The sequence below is a fragment of the Oratosquilla oratoria genome, chromosome 15 (genome assembly GCF_046742065.1).
Source record: "Oratosquilla oratoria isolate Oo_2021 chromosome 15, ASM4674206v1, whole genome shotgun sequence".
Lineage (NCBI taxonomy): Eukaryota > Metazoa > Arthropoda > Malacostraca > Stomatopoda > Squillidae > Oratosquilla > Oratosquilla oratoria.
The window spans coordinates 8,108,653-8,131,152 of record NC_134791.1 but is presented as its reverse complement, the minus strand read 5'-3'; the positions used below and the strand labels follow the sequence as shown (position 1 = coordinate 8,131,152).

Sequence of the window (22,500 nt, the reverse complement as noted above, 5' to 3'; positions counted from 1 at the left end):
CATCACCATTATCACCACCACCATCATCACCATTATTTTTACCACCACTACCATTATCACCACCATCAACATCATCACCAACACTACCATTATCACCATCACCATTATCACCACCACTACCATTATCACCATCACCACCACCATTATCACCATCACCATTACTTGTTCCCTCGCCTGTTTCTTTTGCACCAAAACACAACAAACACAATCACAAACACAAACAGAAGCACGCGCTCCAAGCTACACTAAACAACTCTTCCCTCGTCAAGTAGCCTGTTAGACGCGCCTTGTTAGATGCAGTTCGTTAGGAGCTTGTTAGATGCTCATTGTTAGGACACGTGTTTAGATGTTGCTAGACAAATTGTTAGACAAATGGTGCTAGGAGGTTGTTAGAAGCAGGTCATTAGACGCTGGCTGTTAGAAGCAGGTTGTTAGACGCAAATTATTAGACATACTGTTAGACAAATGTTGCTGGAGGGGTTGTTAGAAGCAGGTTGTTAGACAAAGGTTGTTAAAAACGTGTTTTAGACTCAAATTACACACAGATTGTTAGGCACATGTTGCTTGACAGGTTGTTAGAAGCAAGTCGTTAGACACTGGCTGAAAGAGGTTGTTAGAAGCAGGTCGTTAGACATTTGTTGTTAGAGGTTGTTAGAATCAGGTCGTTAGACACTGGCTGTTAGAGGTTATTAGAAGCAAGTCGTTAGACACTGGTTGTTATAAGCAGGTCGTTAGACATTTGTTGTTAGAGGCTGTTAGAAGTAGGTCATTAGACACTGGGTGTTAGATGTTATTAGAAGCAGGTTGTTAGAAACAGGCTGTTAGAAGCAGGTCGTTAGACACTAGCTGTTAGAAGCAGGTCGTTAGACACTGGCTGTTAGAAGCAGGTCGTTAGACATTTGTTGTTAGATGTTGTTAGACACTGGGTGTTAGTTGTTGTTAGAAGCAGGTCGTTAGAAACAGGCTATTAGAAACGGGTTTTTAGACTCAAATTATTACACATATTGTTAGACACATGTTACTTGAGAGGTTGTTAGAACCAGGTCGTTAGACACTGTCTGTTAGAAGCAGGTCGTTCGACACTGGGTGTTAGATACTTGTTAGAAGTAAGTCGTTAGACACTGGATGTTGGATACTTGTTAGAAGTCGTTAGACACTGGGTGTAAGAGGTTGTTAGAAGCAGGTCGTTAGACACTGGCTGTTAGAAGCGGGTTGTGACAATCACTCTACAGCCGCAGACAGCAACCAACCCACACCTCGGTTTCTCTCGCCCTATCTCTCACCTGCACAGCCGCCATTACTGATATCCTACCCCTGTGGGGCAAAAATTCCTTCTCCCCCCTCTGGGGTGCAAACTACTCCCCCCTGGGGGAATCTCAGGCCCTCAGCACACGGGCGAGGTCCTTGGGGGGGACAGGCGAGTGTGGGGTACCACAAGATCACAAGTTCGAATCCTGACACTTTAACACACGTCCGCGTACGGCAAAGGCAGCGGTTACACTGGCTGGCTGGGTAGTTGCGCAGGGAGGGAGGGGCAGGAAGAGGAGGAGGAGGAGGAGGAGGAGGTGGCAGAGTAGGAGACTGAGTGTAATTCGCTGGGAGGAAGAGGATGTAAAGGAAGAAGGAGAGGAAGAAGCGGTGGAGGTACAGGAGGAGGAAGAGGAGGAGGAGGCAGAGGAGGACGTACAAGAGGAGGAGTAGGAGGAGGAGGAAAATGAAGAAGATGAGGAAGAGTAGTGGTACAAGGAAGAAGAGGAGGAGGATTAAGAGGAGGAAGGTGGAAGAGGAAGAGGAGAGAAATAAGAGAGAGGAAAGAAAGGAGGAAGGAAGAGGAGGAGAAAGAGGAGAAAAAAGAGGGAAAGGAGGAAGAAAAGGAAGAGAAGAAGGTGAAGGAGAAGGAGGAGGAGGAGGAGAAGGAGGAAGAGGAGGCAGAAGATGAAAAAAAGGAGAAGAAGGAGAAGAGAAAGAAGAGAAAAATAAAAAACAAACAAACAGAAGGAATAGAACGATTGGACGGTTTGAAATGTGGGAAGAAGAGCAAAGAAAACGGAAGAAGTGTAGCCGCATAGAAAATGGAAAAGGAGAAAAAATGGAAAAGGAGAAAGTTGGAAGAGACAGAAAAGAGAAAATAATGAGAAAGAGGAGACGATAACAATGAGGAGAAAGAGATAGGAGGAGGAGGAGGAGGAGGAAGAGGAAGAAGAGGAGGAAGAGGAGGAGGAAGAGGAGAATAGGAGGATGAGCTGGAGGAGGCACGAGAGAGAGAGAGAGAGAGAGAGAGAGAGAGAGAGAGAGAGAGAGAGAGAGAGAGAGAGAGAGAGAGAGAGAGAGAGAGAGAGAGAGAGAGAGAGAGAGAGAGAGAGAGAGAGAGAGAGAGAGAGAGGATGAAACAGATCACGTGAAACTAAGGCCACAGTACTAAAGTCACAGTACTAAGGCCACAGAACCAAGGTCAGATCTTTAAGGCCACAGTACTAAGGTCACAATACTAAGGCCACTACACTATGGTCACAGTACTATTGCCACAGAGCAAAGGTCACAATATTACGGTCACAGTACTAAGGCTTAAGAACTAAGGTCACAGTACTAAGGCTACATAATCAAGGTCACATTACTAAGGCTAAAGAACTAAGGTCACAGTACTAAGGCTATATAAGTAAGGTCACAATACTAAGGCCACTGAACTAAGGTCACATATCTAAGGCCACAGTACAAAGTCCACATTGCTAAGAGCGCGAGCTACGGAGACAACAAAGAGCAAGTTAAGAGAGGTTTAACGATCCCACGGAGCGCCACGGGCGCACTCGAGACCCACTAAATCCACTAAAACGGCACACTAAAGCCTACATAGTGACTTCCCGTTTCGCCAAATCACATTTCGCCAAATTACGTTTGGCCAAATAACTTTTCGCCAATTTGCAATTTGCCTAATTTCACGTCGCCAAACCACACTTCGCCAAATTACTTTTTGCCAAATTGCAATTTGCCTAATTGCATTTCGCCAAACTTCCTTAGGATAGGTAAAGTTAGGTTGTGTTTGGTTAGGTTAGGTTTGGTTAGGTTTTGTTACGTTTGGTTTGGTTAAACTAGAACAAAATTGCCCTCGAGTCTTTCTCGAGTCCGTCTCGAGTCCTCGAGTCGTTCTCGAGTCGGTCTCGAGTCTCTGCGGGTTACCAACTGTGGCAAAAGCGAGACACGTGATCTCTCCTCAGGCTCTCTCCGTGAAATAGTTTCCGTGACACACGAGAAGTCGGGGAGAGGGGGGGAGAGGGGGAGAGGGGGGGAGAGAGGGGGGAGAGAATTAGTCACTGCAGTGTCGGTGTGACAACAGCAAAGATATTGACAACACATTTACTGACAATACATCGAGAAGTGGGGGGAGAGGGGGAGAGAGGGGGAGAGACGGGGAGAGGGGTGGGGATCATAACAAACTAATAACATATGTTCCAGTATACAAAATATAATAAAACTGTAAATAAATAGATTAAAGAAATAATATGAATAAAGGGAGAGAGAGAAAGAGAGAGAGAGAGAGAGAGAGAACCCCTTCACATATACATATGTGTGTGTGTGTGTGTGTGTGTGTACACACACACATATGCACATAAACACATACACGTACACATATACAAACATACACGTCACGTATGATTTACAATGTTCTTGGATCAAGTGCTGGACTAATGATCGACAGCTACTGCCCTCCCAGATAACAGCTTCATAATTCTCATGGGCCCATCTATGGGCAATGCTTTGACCTTATACACTCCGCCCACTCACCCCATCTCCTTGCTTAAAGGAGTCAGTAACGGTTTGTGGTCCTGTGATATTTTCACAAGCCCTTAGCAGGTCTCAACTTCGGTTCCGCCGAGTTTGTAAGCCTAGACATTAATCACTACACCTGTATGATGTGTCTGTCTGTGTGTGTGTGTGTGTGTGCGCGCGTTAGTGTTTATCTGTGTGTGTGTGTGTGTGTGTGTAAATGTGCGTGCGCGCGCGTGTGTGTGTGTTGTCTGTGTATGTGCTTGTGTGTGTGTGTATGCGTGTGTGTTTGTCTATGTGTGTGTGTGTGTGTGTGTGTGTGTGTGTGTGTGTGTGTGTGTGTGTGTGTGTGTGTGTGTGTGTATGTGTGTGTGTGTGGGTGTGCGCGCGCGCTAGTGTTTATCTGTGTGTGTATGTATGTGTATTAGTGTTTATCTGTGTGTGTGTGTGTGTGTGTGTAAATGTGCGTGCGAGCGTGTGTGTGTGTTGTCTGTGTATGTGCTTGTGTGTGTGTGTGTGTGTGTGTGTGTGTGTGTGTGTGCGCGCGCGTTAGTGTTTATCTGTGTGTGTATGTATGTGTATTAGTGTTTATCTGTGTGTGTGTGTGTGTGTGTGTGTGTGTGTGTGTGTGTTGTCTGTGTATGTGCTTGTGTGTGTGTGTGTGTGTGTGTGTGTGTGTGTGTGTGTGTGTGTGTGTGTGTGTGTGTGTGTGTGTGTGTGTGTGTGTTTGTCTATGTGTATGTGTGTGTTAGTGTGTGTGTGTGTGTGTGTGTGTGTGTGTGTGTGTGTGTGTGTGTGTGTGTATCCTAAGTAATACGACCTGCATAAGGGAAAACCTTGTTATCCACATAATAAAACATATTTCAAATTAAATTACTCATTTCTACGCCTTTCCCGCCATGACTATAAGTCCATTCTAGTGACCCTCAATATAAATAAAACAATAATAAAATAAATAAACTTATAAACAAATAAATAAATACATATATAAATTAAATTAAATAAAAAGTAGAACCCCTAAATAAAACAAACGGGGGTCAATCTTCACCAAAATATATGAAATCTGTCCAACTGAATTGAAAATATCTCCAAAGACGACCTGACGTCATGTCGTTTTCAGATTTTCTGTAGAACAGCAATATGACGTCACTTTTAAGCCCCGCCTCCCTCGACACGACATCACGTCCCTGTAAGATTTTCTGTAGCGATATGACGTCACCCATAAGCCCCGCCTCCCTCGACATGACATCACGTCGCTATCAGATAGTGGTGATATGACGTCATTACTAAGCACCGCCTCCCTCGGCATGACGTCACGTCACTATCAGATGTTGTGGCAATATGACGTCACTACTAAGCCCACCTCCCTTGTCACGACATAACGTCGCCTTCAAAATTTCTGTAGAACGATGTCAATACTAAGCCCCGCCCCCTTGACATGACATCACTCCTAAGCCACGCCTCGATCGACATGACGTCATTCTTATGCCCCGCCTCCCTTCACATAAATAAACTTTTGTATACTAATTTTAATCATGACTGCTTTGCTACCAAGGAATTGAATAAAATGAGAGAGAGAGAGAGAGAGAGAGAGAGAGAGAGAGAGAGAGAGAGAGATTTTTACAATAAATCGTTTAATGGGTTAACGACAGTCTGAATAACACAGTTAACCCTCTCAATATGGAACAAGGTTAACCAAAAGAAGTTAATCCTCTATGTAACCGTATTTAGCGCCAATCCTGGGTTGCATTTATTTCTAGGGAGGGTTACCGTCCCGCCATCGAACTGAATGAAATATTCTGGCGGTAAAAAAAAAAAAAAAAAAAAAAAAAAAAAAAATCACAAACTTTCACCATTAACAACTTCCTTTTATTTTCAACACATTTTCACCTATTTCACAATTTTCAGCAACAGCTAACGCTGTGAATCCATTAAAGTCACGTAGCGGGCCGATGACGTCGTCAGAACCGATGACGTCACCACTGACAACAAGGAAGTGTGGAATAGATTTGACAACATCTGCTGCAAGTGTTGACAGTTGGCAGTCAAGGCCAGCCCACTGACAACACCAAGGCCAGCTTCCCTGCATTCAGTGTTCTGTTCGCAATCACCAGCGTTTATATCCTTTGGGGGGACAATATCGTGTGTGTGTGTGTGTGTGTGTGTGTGTGTGTGTGTGTGTGTGTCTGTGTGTGCGTGCGCGCGCCAAAGAATTATACGTGTTTCTGGTCCGTAGGGGGACCATTCACTAAAGTCTATATCAGACAATTTCATTTACCTATTTATTTGTATATTTACTTACTTATCTAATGATCTGTTTATTTTGTGTGTGTGTGTATGTGTGTGTGTGTGTGTGTGTGTGTGTGTGTGTGTGTGTGTGTGTGTGTGTGTGTGTGTGTGTGTATGTGTGCGCGCGTTTGTTTTTGTGTGCCTGTATATGTGCGTGTATGTGTGTATGTATGTTTACGTGTGCGTGTATGTATGTTTATGTGTACGTACGTGTGTGTATTTACCTAGCTGTATTATACGGGAAGGGAGCTATGCTCGTGGTGAACCCGTCTTTGTATCTATCAGCATCAAGTTTTTTCTTAAAATCTTGAAGTGTTTGCACACACTGTTTCTTTATCTAAATTATTCCAGGTGTATGTGTGTATGTGTGTGTGTGTGTTTATGTGTCCATGTATGTTTATGTGTGTGTGTGTATTCACCTTGGTCTTTGAATCACGTGTTGGACTCGTGATCGACAGCTATTTCCCTCCCGGAAGAGAGCTCAGAGCTCGTATAACCGATCTATGGGTAATGCTATGACGTCATATTGTTGTGTGTGTGTGTGTGTGTGTGTGTGTGTGTGTGTGTGTGTGTGTGTGTGTGTGTGTGTGTGTGATAACTAAAGAAACAAATTTAATTAACATTTTGTGAAATCTCAATTCTAGATTAACTACTAGACATAACTTAGGGCGACAAGTGCGTCATCTTGGATTCAAAACGTAAACAACAAATCTTTATGCGACTGTACATAGACGTCAAAACCTAGATATCTAGAACGCATCTAATCGCTAGTTTTACTAGAGTTAACCTAGAAACGAAGTTCCTTATCTTTGTTTTTCCATCTATATACCAAGGGCTTCTTCCACCAGGGTAGCCAAACTTGTGTTCCTAAGTTAATTAAATCTAAGTTAAGATCAAAGTTAACTCGTTCACTGACGTATCTAGTATCTAGTTTAACTAGAGTTAACCTAGTACCGAAATTGTTTATCTTTGTGTTTCTAAGTTAAGGAAATCTAAGTTAAGATGAAGGTTAACTCGTCCACTGACGCATCTAGTATCTAGTTTAACTAGAATTAACCTAGTAACGAAATTACTTATTTTTGTGTTTCTAGGTTAAGGATATCTTAGGATCGAAGTTAACTAACGTGGTATGATACAGAGATAACGAGACATGATAAGAGATAAGAGAATTTCATTGAGAAAATAATATACTATAACAGAGAGAAAACAACTATAAGACACTATAGAGAAAAGTATATAAAATATATAAACTAAAGAAAAAACTATAGAATTTTGAACTATAGAAAATAGAGAAAACAAATTACGTGGTATACTAAAGAGAACATGAGAAAACATGAAGAGAATTAATGATAAAGAGAAAACGATTAATTTGGCAGAATAGAGATCATTTAATGAATGAAATAGAAAAAGAAAATTATGTTAAAGTTATTGCATGGAGAAAACGGAGAATAAAAAAAATATCTAAAAGAAGACAAATAACATGGGAACATAAAATATATGGTAGATAATAAAGAGGAAAGAGAAAACAAGAGTTATAGTAAAAATTTGAGAAAAGGTAATAGAAAGAGACAATCTATGTCAATACAAAGAACAGAGAGAAAATTAATAATGTGACACAGGAGGGAGAAAAAAATAAATAAATAAATAAATAAATAAAAAGAAAATGGAATTTTTAAGTCCACCCAAGTATAACAGAAAACGGAAGTTGGGAGGTCCATGTGAGAGAAAACGTGTTGTGAAGGTGTAACAATATTTATATTTTCTCAAGCTCTGAAAACAGCAGAGAGATCATTTGCAAACCTTCAAATGGCCCAAAGGAGAATATCTCTCTCTCACCCTCTCTCTTTCTCTCTCTCACCCTCTTTCCACCTCTCGAATTGTGTGTTTGCGTGTGTGTGTGTGTGTGTGTGTGTGTGTGTGTGTGTGTGTGTGTGTGTGTGTGTGTGTGTGTGTGTGTGTGTATTCACCTCGGATCTGCTGCAGTCTCTGTCGAGACAGCCAGACACCACCCTACGGCAGTGAGCTCAGAGCTCCTTATTAGCCGATCTCTGGGTAGGTCTGAGACCACTCACACACCACACACCGGGACAGCAAGGTCACAACTCCTTGACTAACGTCCCGTACCAACTCGCTGCTAGGTGTGTGTGTGTGTGTGTGTGTGTGTGTGTGTGTGTGTGTGTGTGTGTGTGTGTGTGTGTGTGTACATGACCGCAAATTGTTTACACGAGGTTGTTTGAGCTTCCACCATGACCATGATCATGTTGTGTCTGCTTTACTTCAGTGCCAACGATGGCACTGTCTGTGTGTGTGGCACTGCGTGGACAACAGTTCCGGGTGGGTCATGATTGGCTGGATGAGCTTGTCATCCACACTAGCTGTGGGTGACCGACACACACACACACACACACACACACACACACACACACACACACACACACACACACACACGTACACACACACACACACGACTCAATGGCGCAGTTGGTAGAGTTCCTGCCTGCCACTACGGCGGTCCGGGTTCGAATTCCACCCAAGACTGAAATAATCTCAGTACCGCTGCGCTGCGAGTCGTTACTCCAACTCCCTTGGGCGGGGAGTTGGGTGTGTGTGTGTGTGCGTGTAAGGTCACAGCATTACCCATAGATCGGTCATAGATGAGCTCTGAACTCTCTCCCGGGAGGGAAACAGGTGTCGATCACGTGTCCAACACGTGATCCAAGACAATGGTGAATCACACACACACACACACACACACACACACACGCACTCATACACACACACTCGTATATTCTATATGTATTTGTAACTTGCAATTATTTTAATTATTATTATTATTATTTTTACTATTATTACTATTAATATCATTAAATATAATTATCATTGTCATTATTATTATATATTATCATTATTACTATTATCATTATTATTATCATTATTATTATTACTATTAATATCACTAAATATAATTATCATTGTCATTATTATTATCATAATAATATATTATCATCATCATTATTATTATATCAATATTATTATTATTACTATCATTATCATTACTATAATTTTAAACAGATTTCGGCCATAAGGCCTTGCCCAGAGGGCGTAAATTGGGCTTTTCATCATGACAATGCTCTCTTCAGGTTCTGACCAAAAAGAGAGTAGACGGCACCAAAAAAGAGCGGAGGAGAGTTGACCACAGCAGAGGGGGGGAGGATGAAAAAAGAATTGAAAAAGCAGAGGACAAGGAGGAAGAGGAAGAGGAGGAAGAGGAGGACGAGGAGGAAGAAGATGAGGAAGGGGAGAAAAAAGAGGTAGAGTGAGGAGGAGAAGAAAGAGGGGGAGAAAAAGGGAGAAGAGGAGGAAAGGGAGGAAAAGGGGGAGTAAGAGGAGGAGGAGGTGGAAGAAGAGGAAGAAGGGGAGGAAGAAGAGGAGGACGAGGAGGAAGAGGAGGAGAAAGGAGATGGAAGAGAAGAGAAGTGAGGAGGAGGAGAAGGAGGGCTTAGAAGAGGAAGAGGAAGGGACGAGGAGAAAGGAAAGAAGGGGTGGAGGGAGAGGAGGAGAGGAGGAAGAAGAGGACGAACGAAGGAGAGGAGAGGAGGAAGAAGAGGAAGAGAGGAGGAGGAGGAGGAGAAGGAGGAGGAGGCTGGGCATCAGAGAGGATGGGGCGCAGCATCAGACTTGCACAGCGGGGGGAAAGGGGGAAGGGGGGGGAAGGGGGAAATGCGGGGGGGGGTAGCCTAACAGAGGGACGACTGTGTGTGTTTGTGACCTACGCGGGAAAGGTGAGGCAATGAGGTAGAGAGGGAGGGAGGGAAAGAGAGAGGAATGTAGGGAAGAGAGGAAGAGAGGAAGAAAGAGGAAGGAAGGAAGAGAGGGAGGAAGAGAGGAAGAAAGAGAGGAAGGAATGAAGGAGGAGAGGAAGGAAGAGAGGAAGGAAGAGAGGAAGGAAGGAAGAGAGGGAGGAAGAGAGGAAGAAAGAGAGGAAGGAAGGGAAGGGAGGAAGGGAGGAAGAGAGGAAGGAAAGAAGGAAGAGAGGAAGGAAGAGAGGAAGGGAGGAAGAGAGGAAGGGAGAGAGGAAGGGAGGAAGGGAGGAAGAGAGGAAGGAAGAGAGGAAGGGAGGAAGAGAGGATGGAAGGAAGGGAGGAAGAGAGGAAGAGAGGAAGGAAGAGAGGAAGGAAGAGAGGAAGGGAGGAAGAGAGGAAGGAAGGAAGGGAGGAAGGAAGGAAGAGAGGAAGGAAGAGAGGGAGGAAGAGAGGAAGAAAGAGAGGAAGGAAGAGAGGAAGGGAGGAAGAGAGGAAGAAAGAGAGGAAGGAAGGAGGAGAGAAAGAAAGGAAGAGAGGAAGGAAGTAAGGAAGGAAAGCATAGAAGGTAAAAAGGTAGAGTGAAGGAGGAAGAGATGGAGGGAGGGAGGGTGAGGAGGGTGAGGAGGGAGAGGAGAGAGAAGGGAGGGAGGGAGAAGAGAGAGAGAATGGAGGAAGAGGAGAGAAGAGAGGGAGAGGAGAAAGAGAAGAGAGGGAGAGGAAGGAGAGAGGGGAGGGAGAGGAGGAAGAACAGGAAAGAGGGGAGGTGGGGAGGAGGGAGGGAGGAAGAAATAAAGAGAGAAAGGAGGGCGAGAGAGAGTGAGAGAGGAAGAGAGGGAGAGAGGGAGGGAGGGAGAGAGAGGAAGGGAAGGGGAGAGGGATGGAGAAATGGAAGGGAAGGATGGAGGGAGGGAGGGGGAGAGGGAAGGAAGGTAGGTTGGGGGGAGGGAGGGAGGGAGGAAGGGAGGGAGGGAGGGAGGGAGGGTAGGTGTGAGTCACCGACATCATACCCACCCTCCACCCCTCCTATTCCACCTCCGTTTCTTCCACCCCCTCCCCTTCCATCTCCGCCTTCTCTACCTCCACCTCCTCCACCCCCTCCAGCCCCTCCTGCTCCACCTCCGCCTCCTCGACCCCTGGGGAGGAGGAGGAGGAGGAGGAGGAAGAGGTTGTCTCCTCTCACGTCCTCCTCCTGTGCACGGCGAAGCAGACAACCCACATTACAGTATTACATATTTTTCGCTTCTTTTTCTTCTTTATCATTTATTCATTTACTTGTTTGGTTAATTTTTATCACACACACACACACACACACACACACACACACACACACACACACACACACACACATACACACAAATAAAAAAAAATCCAGCAAAGTAGCGTTCTATGTTTGCGACATGCTGACGACATGTCAGACGCACTTCAGAATATCCACACTGATGTCGCCAACGTGAATCAAACATTCACTTAGTCGTGTTTGTAACAAGTTGGGAACAACGCCTCTACGCATGTCACAAACATGTGACAAACAAATCGAAGAACGTAACACTTTATATTTGAGGTGAGATTGGGAACCAACTAATTGCGTGCCTGTAACTTGTATGTGGACGAAGACACGAAATGCGTTACACTTGTCGCAAACATGTGTCCACACATGTTGCGAACATGCGTCCAACATTATTATTAAACAGGTGTAGTGTGGACATCATCCTTTTCTGCATCCAACCTTGTTCAGAACTAAAAAAAAAATCTTGTTGAAGCAATCAGTCATCCATTGGATGAAGGCAATTAGTCATTCACTGTATGACTGCAGTCTATAAACAGTGACTGGATGACCTGTCATCCACACACATACTTAAATTGGACACAATCCATGGAATGGATGCACCTTATAAACATGAAAGTGGATAACCCAACACATTACACTGGATATCCTAAAATCCACCAGCACAATTACGACAAACCCACCATAAACACCGACAAACACAAATCCATTCAAATCCAATAAAACATATTCACAAAACCATCATAAACACAGTCCCATTCAAACATAATGACAACAAATCCACCATAAACACCGATAAACACAAACACATTCAAACACACGCACAAGAAACCCATTACAAACACCGATAAACTAAGACCCATTCAAACAAACATTCGACAGCAAACCCACCATAAACACCGATAAACCCAGACTTATTAAAAAACGCACACAATAACAAACCCACCATAAACACCGATAAACCCAGACTAATTCAAACACGCACAACAAACCCACCATAAACACCGATAAACCCAGACCCATTCAAACACAATCGCAAAAAAACTCACCATAACCACCGATAAACACATATCTTTCCAAACGCAATTACGAAAACACTTCCTCCACAAACACCGATAAACACAGACCCATTCAAAAGCAATAACGAAACCAATCCCACCATAAACACAGATAAACCCGGACCCATTCAAACACGCACACGACAACAAACCCACCATAAACACACTCCTACCCCCTAGCGAAGCGACATAAAAAAAAAAAAAAAAAAAAAAAAAAAAAAAAAAAAAAAAAAAAAAAAAAAAAAAAAAAAAAAATCTGGAACTCCCCCCCTCCCCCACCTCAACGGGAACCTTGCCCCCCCCCCCGCCTCCCTCCCCCATCTGCTTTCGTCATCAGGGCAGGAGAGGCGTGGCCGACCCCGCCGGCGCCAGGTTGGCACCTCCGAAGGATACACAAGGCTTCAGCTTGGCGCCAAGAAGCCCTCACGAGTTGTTAAGTCTTTAGGTTCAATTAGATTTGTTTACTTTTTTTTATTTTTTTATTTTATGTTTTGGAGTTTCTTTGTTGTCTTCGGTTAACTACATATCTGTTATTATTACTAATATTAATGTCAAATGTATATGTGCATAATATATATATATATATATATATATATATATATATATATATATATATATATATATATATATATATGTTTTATACACATCAAAACATGCATGTGTGTATTTACATGATTGTAATGTACAGGGAAGGAGTTACGCTCGTGGGTTACCGTCTGTCTCCAACGATCAAATGATGCCATAAAATTGTCTGTGGTTTCTGACCTGACCGTTCTCTCTCTCTCTCTCTCTCTCTCTCTCTCTCTCTCTCTCTCTCCACAAGTTGACACATCTGTCTCATATCAGGAGATCTTATCGGTCAATTCTGTCTACTCTGTCCACTGACCTCAATCCATAGTCAATTCACTTCTCCCTCTTCTTTCCCTTCAATCCTTACTTTTGTAATCATTCGTCACACAGATTTTCTGTTAGGTTGGGGGGGATGGGGGAGGGGGGATCAGGCCGTTGCTCTTTGTATTCTCTTTATCTTATCTATATCCTCTTTTTAGTGCCGAGGACACGCCCCTGTTGCACGTTTTAATATAGGGCAGATTACTTTATCAGTTTTTTTTTTTGTGTGTGTGTGTGTGTGTGTGTGTGTGTGTGTGTGTGTGTGTGTGTGTGTGTGTGTGTGTGTGTGCGTGTGTGTGTGACTCACCATGGTCTTCGATCACGTGTTGGACTCGTGATCGACAGGTATTTCCCTCCCGGAAGAGCTCAGAGCTCATATATGACCAATCTATGGGTAATGCTGTGACCTTACACGCACACACACACATCCAACTCCCCGCCCACGAGTTGGAGTAAAGACCCGTAGCGCAGTGATACTGATATTATTTCAGCCCTGGGCGGGATTGGAATCCGGACCGCTATATTGGCAGCCGGGAAGTCTACCAACTGCGCCACGAGTTGTGTGTGTGTGTGTGTGTGTGTGTGTGTGTGTGTGTGTGTGTGTGTGTGTGTGTGTGTGTGTGTGTGTGTGTTCTAGAACAACGACTATGACACCAGGTGGCTTAAGCCTGCAACTGTGTCTTTGTTTACAAAAGCCAACTGGCCCAAACGATATCTCCCAGGTAAGATAGACGCTGGGAGGGGAGGGAAGGAAGGAAGGAGGGAGGGAGGGGGAAAAGGTGGAAGGGGACGGAGAGAGGGAGACAGGGAGGGAGGGAGGGAGGGAATGAGGGAGGAAAGGGGAGGGAGGGAGGGAGAGAGGGATGGGAGGGGAGGGAAAGGGGAAGGGAAAGGGGGGGAAGGGAGGGAAGGGGTGGGAGGGGAGGTAGGGAAGGGAAGGGAGGGGAGGGGAGGAAAGGGGAGGGAGAGAGGGAAGGAAAGGGTGGAAGGTGAGGGAGAGAGGGAGGGAAGGGGGGGAAGGGATGGGACGGGGAGGGAAAGGGAGGAAAGGTGGGGCGGAAGGAAGGGAGAAGAGTAGGGAGAGGGGGGAAGGAGGGAAAGAGGGGGGAGGGAAGGGAAAGGAAGAAAGGAGAGGGGGAGGTGGGAGGGAGAGGAAAGGAAAAAGTATTTAGATAAAGAAGGGGAGGGAGAAAGAGAAGGAGAGAGTATGCGAGAGAAAGGAAGGAGGGCGGAGGAGAGAGGGAGAGAGGGAGAGAACGGGGAAGGAGAGAAGGCGGAAGGATGCGAGACAGGGAAAGAGAGCGAGAAAGAGAGAGAACAGCGCAGAGAGAAAGAGAGAGTTACAAGGGGTTACAAGGAATCTCACTATCTCAAAAGGTTTTACAACCCATAATACCGAAGAGGTACCGTTATTAGGTAACCAGGGATTCACACTAGTACTTACACTAATGTGTGTAGCTTCTTGTCTAACCGACTTTTGAACTGATCAACTGAGGAACTATTTATCACGTCCTTTGGTAGTCTGTTTCCAAGTGTTGCATATTTAAAAAAAAAAAAAAAAAAAAAAAAAAAAAAAGTCACCAACATTGTCACAAGAGTAACGAGGGTGATTGAGCTTCCACCCACGATTACGAGTGTCATTCACGTTCAAGCTAGAGAGATGTAGATAGTCAATGTTATCAAATCCTTGAAGTATTTCGAAAACCTCTATTAACTGCCTTCGCAATCTCCTGGTTTCTAGAGTAACGATCCCCAAAGCCTTGAGACGCCTTTGGTAGCCCATGTGTCTAATGGCGGGAATAAGTTTCGTTGCTCGAGCCTGAACTCATTCTAGCTTCTACACGTCCATCCTCAAGTTCGGCGACCAGGACTGGACGGCGTATTCCAGATGGGGGACGAACTAGAGAATTGTAAAGCGTCAAGACTGTTTCTTGGTTCAGGTAACGAAACTGTCTTCTGATGTAACCCAAGAGGCTTTGTGTCTTCGTTTCTACTTCAGTACACTGTTTTGAGGACTTCAGGTCGCTGCTAATCAAGACACCCAAACCTTTATCCAATTTTGTACTTGCTATGTCACGACCCAGAAGAGTCTGTGCTCTGGTTTGTACTCTGGTTTGAATGCCCGACATACATAATCTTGCACTTATCCAAATTAAATGGTATCAGCCACTTCTCAGACCTCTCTCCCATTTTCTCTAAGCTTGACCTAAGAATTTCTGCACTTTCAGGTGTTGCGACATCTGCTCCCAACTTAGTGTCACCCGCAAGCTTAGCTATGCGGCTCACAATTCCAACATCTATATCATTGATATAGGTTATGAAGAGGAGCGGACCTAATACAGATCCTTGGAGTACCCCACTGGAAACAGGAGACCAGCTAGACGATGCCCCATTAATAACTAAACGTTGTCTTCTATCTTTCAATCAGGCTTCAATCCAATTTAACACTGCTCCTCTAATACCCATGGCTCGAACTTTCGACATTAACCTCTTATGAGGTACCTTATCAAAGGCTTTCTGGAAGTCGAGATAAAGTATGTCGATTGCTCTGTTCCTGTCATATTCTTGAAGCATGACATGGAAGAACTCTATCAGGTTGGTTAAGCATGATCTGCGACTCCGAAAACCATGCTGCGAGTCTAATAACCGATTGTTTCCCTCCAGAAACTCGACTATTCTACCCACAATGACACTTTCCAGTATCTTTTCTACTATGGAAGTAAGGCTGATAGGTCGGTAATTCCCCCAGATTTGCGCGATCCCCTTTCTTAAAGATTGGAGTCACGTTTGCCTTCCGCCAGTCCCTAGGCACTTCTCCCGTTTCACTGAAGATCTCCGCTAGGTAAGGGAGTCACCTGCTCGCGGACTTCCCGCAGTAGCTTTGGCAGGAATCGATCTGGAAAAGGAGACTTGTTTGCGCAAAGTTTGTCTAGTCTGGCTGAGACTTTAGTGTTGTCAGTGTTTAGGTTTGTTGGTGTTGGCAGTATACAGTAAGGAGTGAGTGTTGTTAGTGCTGACCCTTAGTCACGGGTCGTTGCAACATTCGCTGACAAACTCACCCCCCCCCCCACCATGTCTCGGATGTGGTTGGTGACGTTTCTTGAAGCTGACGTTGGACATGCCCTCTATCCCTCCCCCCCATCCCCCCTATCCCTCCCCCATCCCCCCTTCCCTCCCCCTCTCCCTTACCCCTCCCTTCCCTTCCCTCACTACTTCACTGTGACGAGGAGGATGACTTGCAAAACCAAATAAAAACATAAAAATATAAGTGAATATTATCATTAATAATAACATCACCCTAAATACTTCAATCTCCCCATTCCTCCATTCCCTGACACGTCACCCTAAAATCATAAATACTCAAATCTCTCTACTCCTCCATTCCCTTCTACTTATCACCCTAAATACTTCAATCTTCTCTTCCTTCACCCTTTCTCCTTTCCAACTCACCTCCAACTCTCTCTCCTCGTATGTCGTCATCTTACTTTTTCCATATTTATTTTAATTTTATTTTTCTTAAACATCCTTCCAAATTCTACCATTAGTTGATTCAGTCTACAAGCGCAGTGTCATCCGCAAACAACGACTGGCTCACCACTCTCACTTCCATGCATAGCATCTGTTTATCTTCCATACTCATATACATTCAAGTTGAAAAAATAAAATAGAAAATAGAATATAAAAACAATAGTAATAAAAAGGCAAAAATAAAATAAAATTAAGTTAAAATTTAAATTAAACATTCTGAAAAATAATGATAAAATAAAAATATGACTGAAATCAAAACACACTAAAAATAAAACAAAAACTGAATGATAAAATAGGATACACTCAATAGATGACCCAAATAAAATTCTACTGCAGACATCTGCTGCAGTGCCCAGTGAGGCACTGTAAAGGCACTGCTTGGGGCAAGTCGAGGAGAGTTCCTCTTCATGTTTTCAATGGCCTTTCAAGAAGCCACCTGCAGTCAGTCGGACCATCTGAGAGGCCAGCCTTCTCTCTTTCTCCTCTCTCTCTCTCTCTCTCTCTCTCTCTCTCTCTCTCTCTCTCTCCAACCTTTTACTTCTCTCTCTCTCCCCTGATTTCTTCTATATTCTCTCTACCTCTCCCTTCTTTTCTCTCTCCCACCTTTCTCATCTCCCTCTCTTCTCTTCTCTCTTTCTCTCTACCTCTCCCTTCTCTTTTCTCTCTCTCCCATCTTTCTCTTCTATTTTCTTTCTACCGCTCCTTTTTCTCTCTCTCTCTACTTTCTCTTCTCTCTCTCTCTCTCTCTCACACACACACACACACACACACACACACGTGGCCAGAGAATTGGGTGTGTGTGTTTGTGTAAGGTCACAGCATTACATACAGATCGGGCCATATATGAGCTCTAAGCTCTCATCCGGGAGGGTAATAGCTGTTGGTTACAGGTTCAACGCGTGATCCAAGACCATGGGGAATCACACATAATATACGGATATGTAAACACGCACACATATGCAAACGCACACACATGCTTTTTTTCCTAAGGGCGTTTGGTCAATTTCCAAAACTTATATATAAATATATATATTATATATATATATATATATATATATATATATATATATATATATATAAGAATATTAAAACTCCCTTATAAAAAAAATATATAATAAAAATAAAATAAAACATCGATCCACCACGCTTTCTCATGAAAGTCCTTAATGAAAAATAAATATATAATAAAAATGAAATAAAACATAGATGGACCCATCACGTTTTCTAACAAAACTCCTTCACAGAAATAATAATAATAATAATAAATAAATAAAATAAAATAAATAAAACATAGATGGCCCCACCACGTTTTCTAACAAAACTCCACAAAAAAAAAAAAAAAAAAAAAAAAACATAGATGGGCCCACCACGTTTTCTAAACGAGGCCAGAAGTGCCAGTAGTGAACTACAACAACAGCAACAACAACTACAACTACAAACCTCTTGATCATTGACGCTGTGAGGCGACTGAGGCGCTGTCCCGTTGTAGTGGTTGTTGTAGTTCCTCGGTGACGCCGGGGGGGCGCTGCCCCCGCTCTCGTAGTAGTTTTGTTGCGGGGGCGTGGCCGACACCCCAACGGCATCACGAGGCTTAATCGTGTTCTGTAGGTCGGCCAAGAGAGTATCTGCAAAAAGAAATAGATTAATAAATAAATAAACCAATAATAAAAAAATATATAGATACATAAATAATTATTTGGATGATGGAGAACATAAACACAGGGGAAGGCTCGGAACCCTAAACGCTCTAACGTTTCGTTTGCGTAGAACTTCTTCAGAGAGTGTATGTAGAACTGGAATTGAAGTTTATGTACTAAATCTAATTATCTTTTCGGACATTTGGGAAAGGTCGTTTTTCTGGTGTGTTTATCAATTTAGCTAAAGAAACGAGTATTCTAATTCTAAAACACGCCAGAAAAACGACCTTTCCCAAGTGTCCGAAAAGATAATTAGATTTAGTACATAAACTTCAATTGCAGTTCTACATACACTCTCTGAAGAAGTTCTACGCGAACGAAACGTTAGAGTGTTTAAGGTTCCGAGCCTTCCCCTGTGTCTATGTTCTCCATCATCCAAATAATTTGTCTAAAATACTTATCATCCATAAATAAATAAATAAATAAATAAACCAATTTATATATAAATAAATAAGTGAACAAATAAATACGAAGAAACGACTAAATAAAAAATAATAAATAAATAAACAAATAATAAAATAAATCAACGAACTAATAAAAATATAATAAAAAATACATAAAAATATGTATGTATAAAAACGTGTCCTAAGAATTAAACAAATAATCAATTCGATAAACTGATCAAAAGAAAAACAATGAAAAATATTAATATATCAACGAAAACATATACGTATAAAACGTGTATATATATATATATATATATATATATATATATATATATATATATATATATATATATATATATATATGAGTGGAAAAGGTGGAAGGGAAACGCAGGTTTGAGCGAGAACACTATATTCCTGACGTTTCGACTACAAGTCTTCTGAAGAAGAAGACTTATAGTCGAAACGTCAGGAATATAGCGTTCTCGCTCTAACCCGCGTTTCTCTACCACTTTTTTCACTCATATATATATATATATATATATATAATAATATATATATATATACATACATTATATATATATATATATATAATATATATATATACATACATACATTATATATATATATATATGTATATATATATGTATAATATATATATATATATATATATATATATATATATATAATTTTATTTATCTCTGAGTCACCCCTTCCCCAGCGAAGGAAGTCATTATATATATATATATATATATATATATATATATATATATATATATATATATATATATATATATATATCACAGAATAAGGTCTATTTTGAGAGGGAAAAAAACCACGGGGACAAGAAAATTAGTGTGAGTGAATCTTTAGTGGTCCTATTTAGTGTTACGTTTAAACAATATTAATACATAAATATAGAGTAAGCATAGCCTGAAAACAATTACTGGGTGAAAATTACAGCATGTCTCCATACTTTTGTTCCCGACTGTAGCACGCATTCTATGGGCCTCGGGTCCGTAGAGGGCCATTAAGTGCCTGTGAGTCGGAGGTCTAACGATGATGCAGACAAGGTCATCATATTAAGACAACAGGGCAGATCTCGCAGTAATGGGTTTAAATTGGACAAATTTATATCTAAGAAGGAAATAGGCAAGAACTGGTTTAACTATAGCAAGAATTGGTTTACCTATAGAGTTAGCTAACCATGTATTGAGCGCTAAAACTATCGGCTTTTTTAAAAGAAGATTAGACAACTTTACGGACGGGGATGACAGGTGGTCATGGACATGGAACTACCTAGTGTAGGCCTTATGGTCTCTTGGAGTCTCTTTCTTAAGTTCTTACATCAGCATCTTTAACGATTTCGATATGGAATCTGATACTGCTCTAAACTTCCGATTCCGGTAATTAATATAATTATTAAACGATCTGTATTCATGTGATGTATTTGTTTTCCCAAAACCAATTGCAGGGTCAGAAAATAACCATAAAATCATTACAGGTATCGGAATCGTATCGGACTAGTATCGGAAGTATCGGAATCGTTATGAATTTTAGTATCGTCCCATCACAGGCTGTGGCATTACGTTTTCTTAATAAAATCGCCCACCGACAGGATGTATAAAATTCGTAAAGTGTGTCACAGTATGGATGAGGTTGAATAAAATGAGTATATAATAAAAAAAAATGAAAACAAACAAAATTATTAAAATAAAAATCGTTCAAAAATCAAGAGATGAAAATTCACGTGTGTACTTGTTTCCCTGTTCATTTGTAAACATATTTTTTTATTCATTTATTCATTTATTTTTTCTGGGCTTCCTAACCCCGCTGACAAATAATCTTACCCCCCCCCGACTTCCCCCTTCTTTGGGGGTGGGGAGCGTGCGGGGGGGGGAGTCTAGGACAACTGCCCACTCCCCCCGACAACTTACCCCGGACAACTGCCCCCTCCTTGGACAACTGCCCCCCCCCCAAAAAAAATGTAATTTACAACAAATACCTTTACCAGTATCTCAGTTACCAATGGGGGGGGGGGGGGCATTGTCCGTGGTCAATTGGGCGTGGCCTATTTCGCCTGAGGCCGAAGAGGTCTGACTAATATCTTTAATATTTTCTTACCTATGCTGTTTTGAACGTCCGAGAAGGAAACTGTAGAGGACACAGAATCCCGTTGTCTGTACGCCATGACTCTGCACTGTTGCCGTTTTTCCTTTTATCTATTTTTATTTAACCTTACGATCACTTTCTCTTCCAGCCTTGTTACTCCTGCTTACTTCTCTCACTTTTCAGTTTTCTTGGTTACTTTTTCATATATCAATCAACTTCTAGAATTTAGTGATATAGAAACTGAAAAATTTAATTTACTTTATTACAGTGGTGCCACATTTCCCGAGAGGAAATTACACTATTGCCACATTTTCTATGATAAGAAACATTACTGCGTAACTCAACGTTTTCTAAGATAGGAAATATCATAACACAGCTACGTTTTCTATGAAAAATATTACATTTTATTACGTTTTCTAAGACGAAAAATATTACAATGTTGTTACGTTTTCTGAGATGAATAATATTATTACAATGTTGCCACGTCTCCTAAGATGAAAAATATCATTACACGTTCTCTATGGAAGATAAAGGTGTTACACTGCTGCCACGTTTTCTATGATGAAAACGAAATCTTGGACTTCTTTTAATAAAACCGCCTGACGGCAGTGAAATGACAATGGTAGCGTTGTTATGCTGACCCCAGCGTCAACAGAATAAAATATATGAAGATCGTTATATAATAAAAAATAAATTGGAATGAATATCTATTAGTCTATATTGTTTATTTCGGGAAGAGGGGGAGTGAGGGGGGAAGGGGAGTGAGGGGGAGTGAGGGAGGGGGAAGGAGAGGGAGGAGGGTTAGGGAGAGTCAGGGGAGAGGGGGAAGGGAGGAGTGAGGAGGGAAGGGGAGTGAGGGGGGGAAGGGAATAAGGAGGGAGGGGGAGTGAGGAGGAGTGAGGAGGAGAGGGAGTGGGTTTGGGGAGTGAGAGGGGGAGTCAGTGGGAGGGGGAATGGGTTAGGAGGAGGGAGGAGGGAGTGAGGGAGGAGGGAGTGAGGAGGGAGGGGAGGAAGGGGGAGTGATAATTGAGGGGAGTGAGGGGGAGTGAGGAGGGAGTGAGGAAGGGGGAGGAGGAGTGAGAGGAAGTGTGGAAAATGATAACTCCACCGCTTAATCTGTCGTTATTTCACGAGTTTTTAATTTGGCCATTATATGTTATTCTATGGTTTGGTATTTCAAAATATTGGTTGGGATTTTCAAAATACCGCCGTTCCGACAGCGGTTTGTATATCGCTGGCGATATCTTCGTTATTATCGTCTTCACTGACCTTTTTAGCCTCAAGTCTGTCCTAATACTCCAAAGCACCGCTAAAAAATTACCTTTTTTAGTCTCAAAATTTTCCTATTCCGCCAAATATTTCAATTTTATGCTCGATTTTGTCCTATTCCCACAAATAAAGCCGCCAAAAAGGACCCTTTTGTATTAGGCTTGAATGTCCTACTCCGCCAAATAAAGCGGCCAAAATGACCTTTTGAAGTCTCAATTTTGTCCTATTCCACCAGATAAAGCCACCAAAAATTACCCTTTTTCGTCTCTAATTTGTCCTAAAAAAAAAGGGGATCTAGTGGGTGCGCCTTATACGCTCCGTACACGGGACTTTCAGTAGGGAGTGACGCTAACATCCAACAGGTAGACGTTCACGACGACAAAGTGACGCGACGATGGAGGGCGACTAGACGCCCTCCAAACT

The 22,500-nt window shown here is 42.4% G+C and overlaps 1 protein-coding gene across 12 annotated transcripts in view; it reads right to left on the bottom strand.

The window, feature by feature from the left end:
* Pax (paxillin) overlaps window positions 1–22,500 on the bottom strand; it is a 246,404-nt gene that overhangs the window by 170,733 nt on the left and 53,171 nt on the right. For all 12 annotated transcript variants that reach the window (XM_076198537.1, XM_076198531.1, XM_076198526.1 and 9 more), the window contains exon 2: window positions 18,057–18,241. In XM_076198537.1, the coding sequence (XP_076054652.1) occupies window positions 18,057–18,241 (185 nt within the window). The remainder of the gene's footprint in view (window positions 1–18,056; window positions 18,242–22,500) is intronic.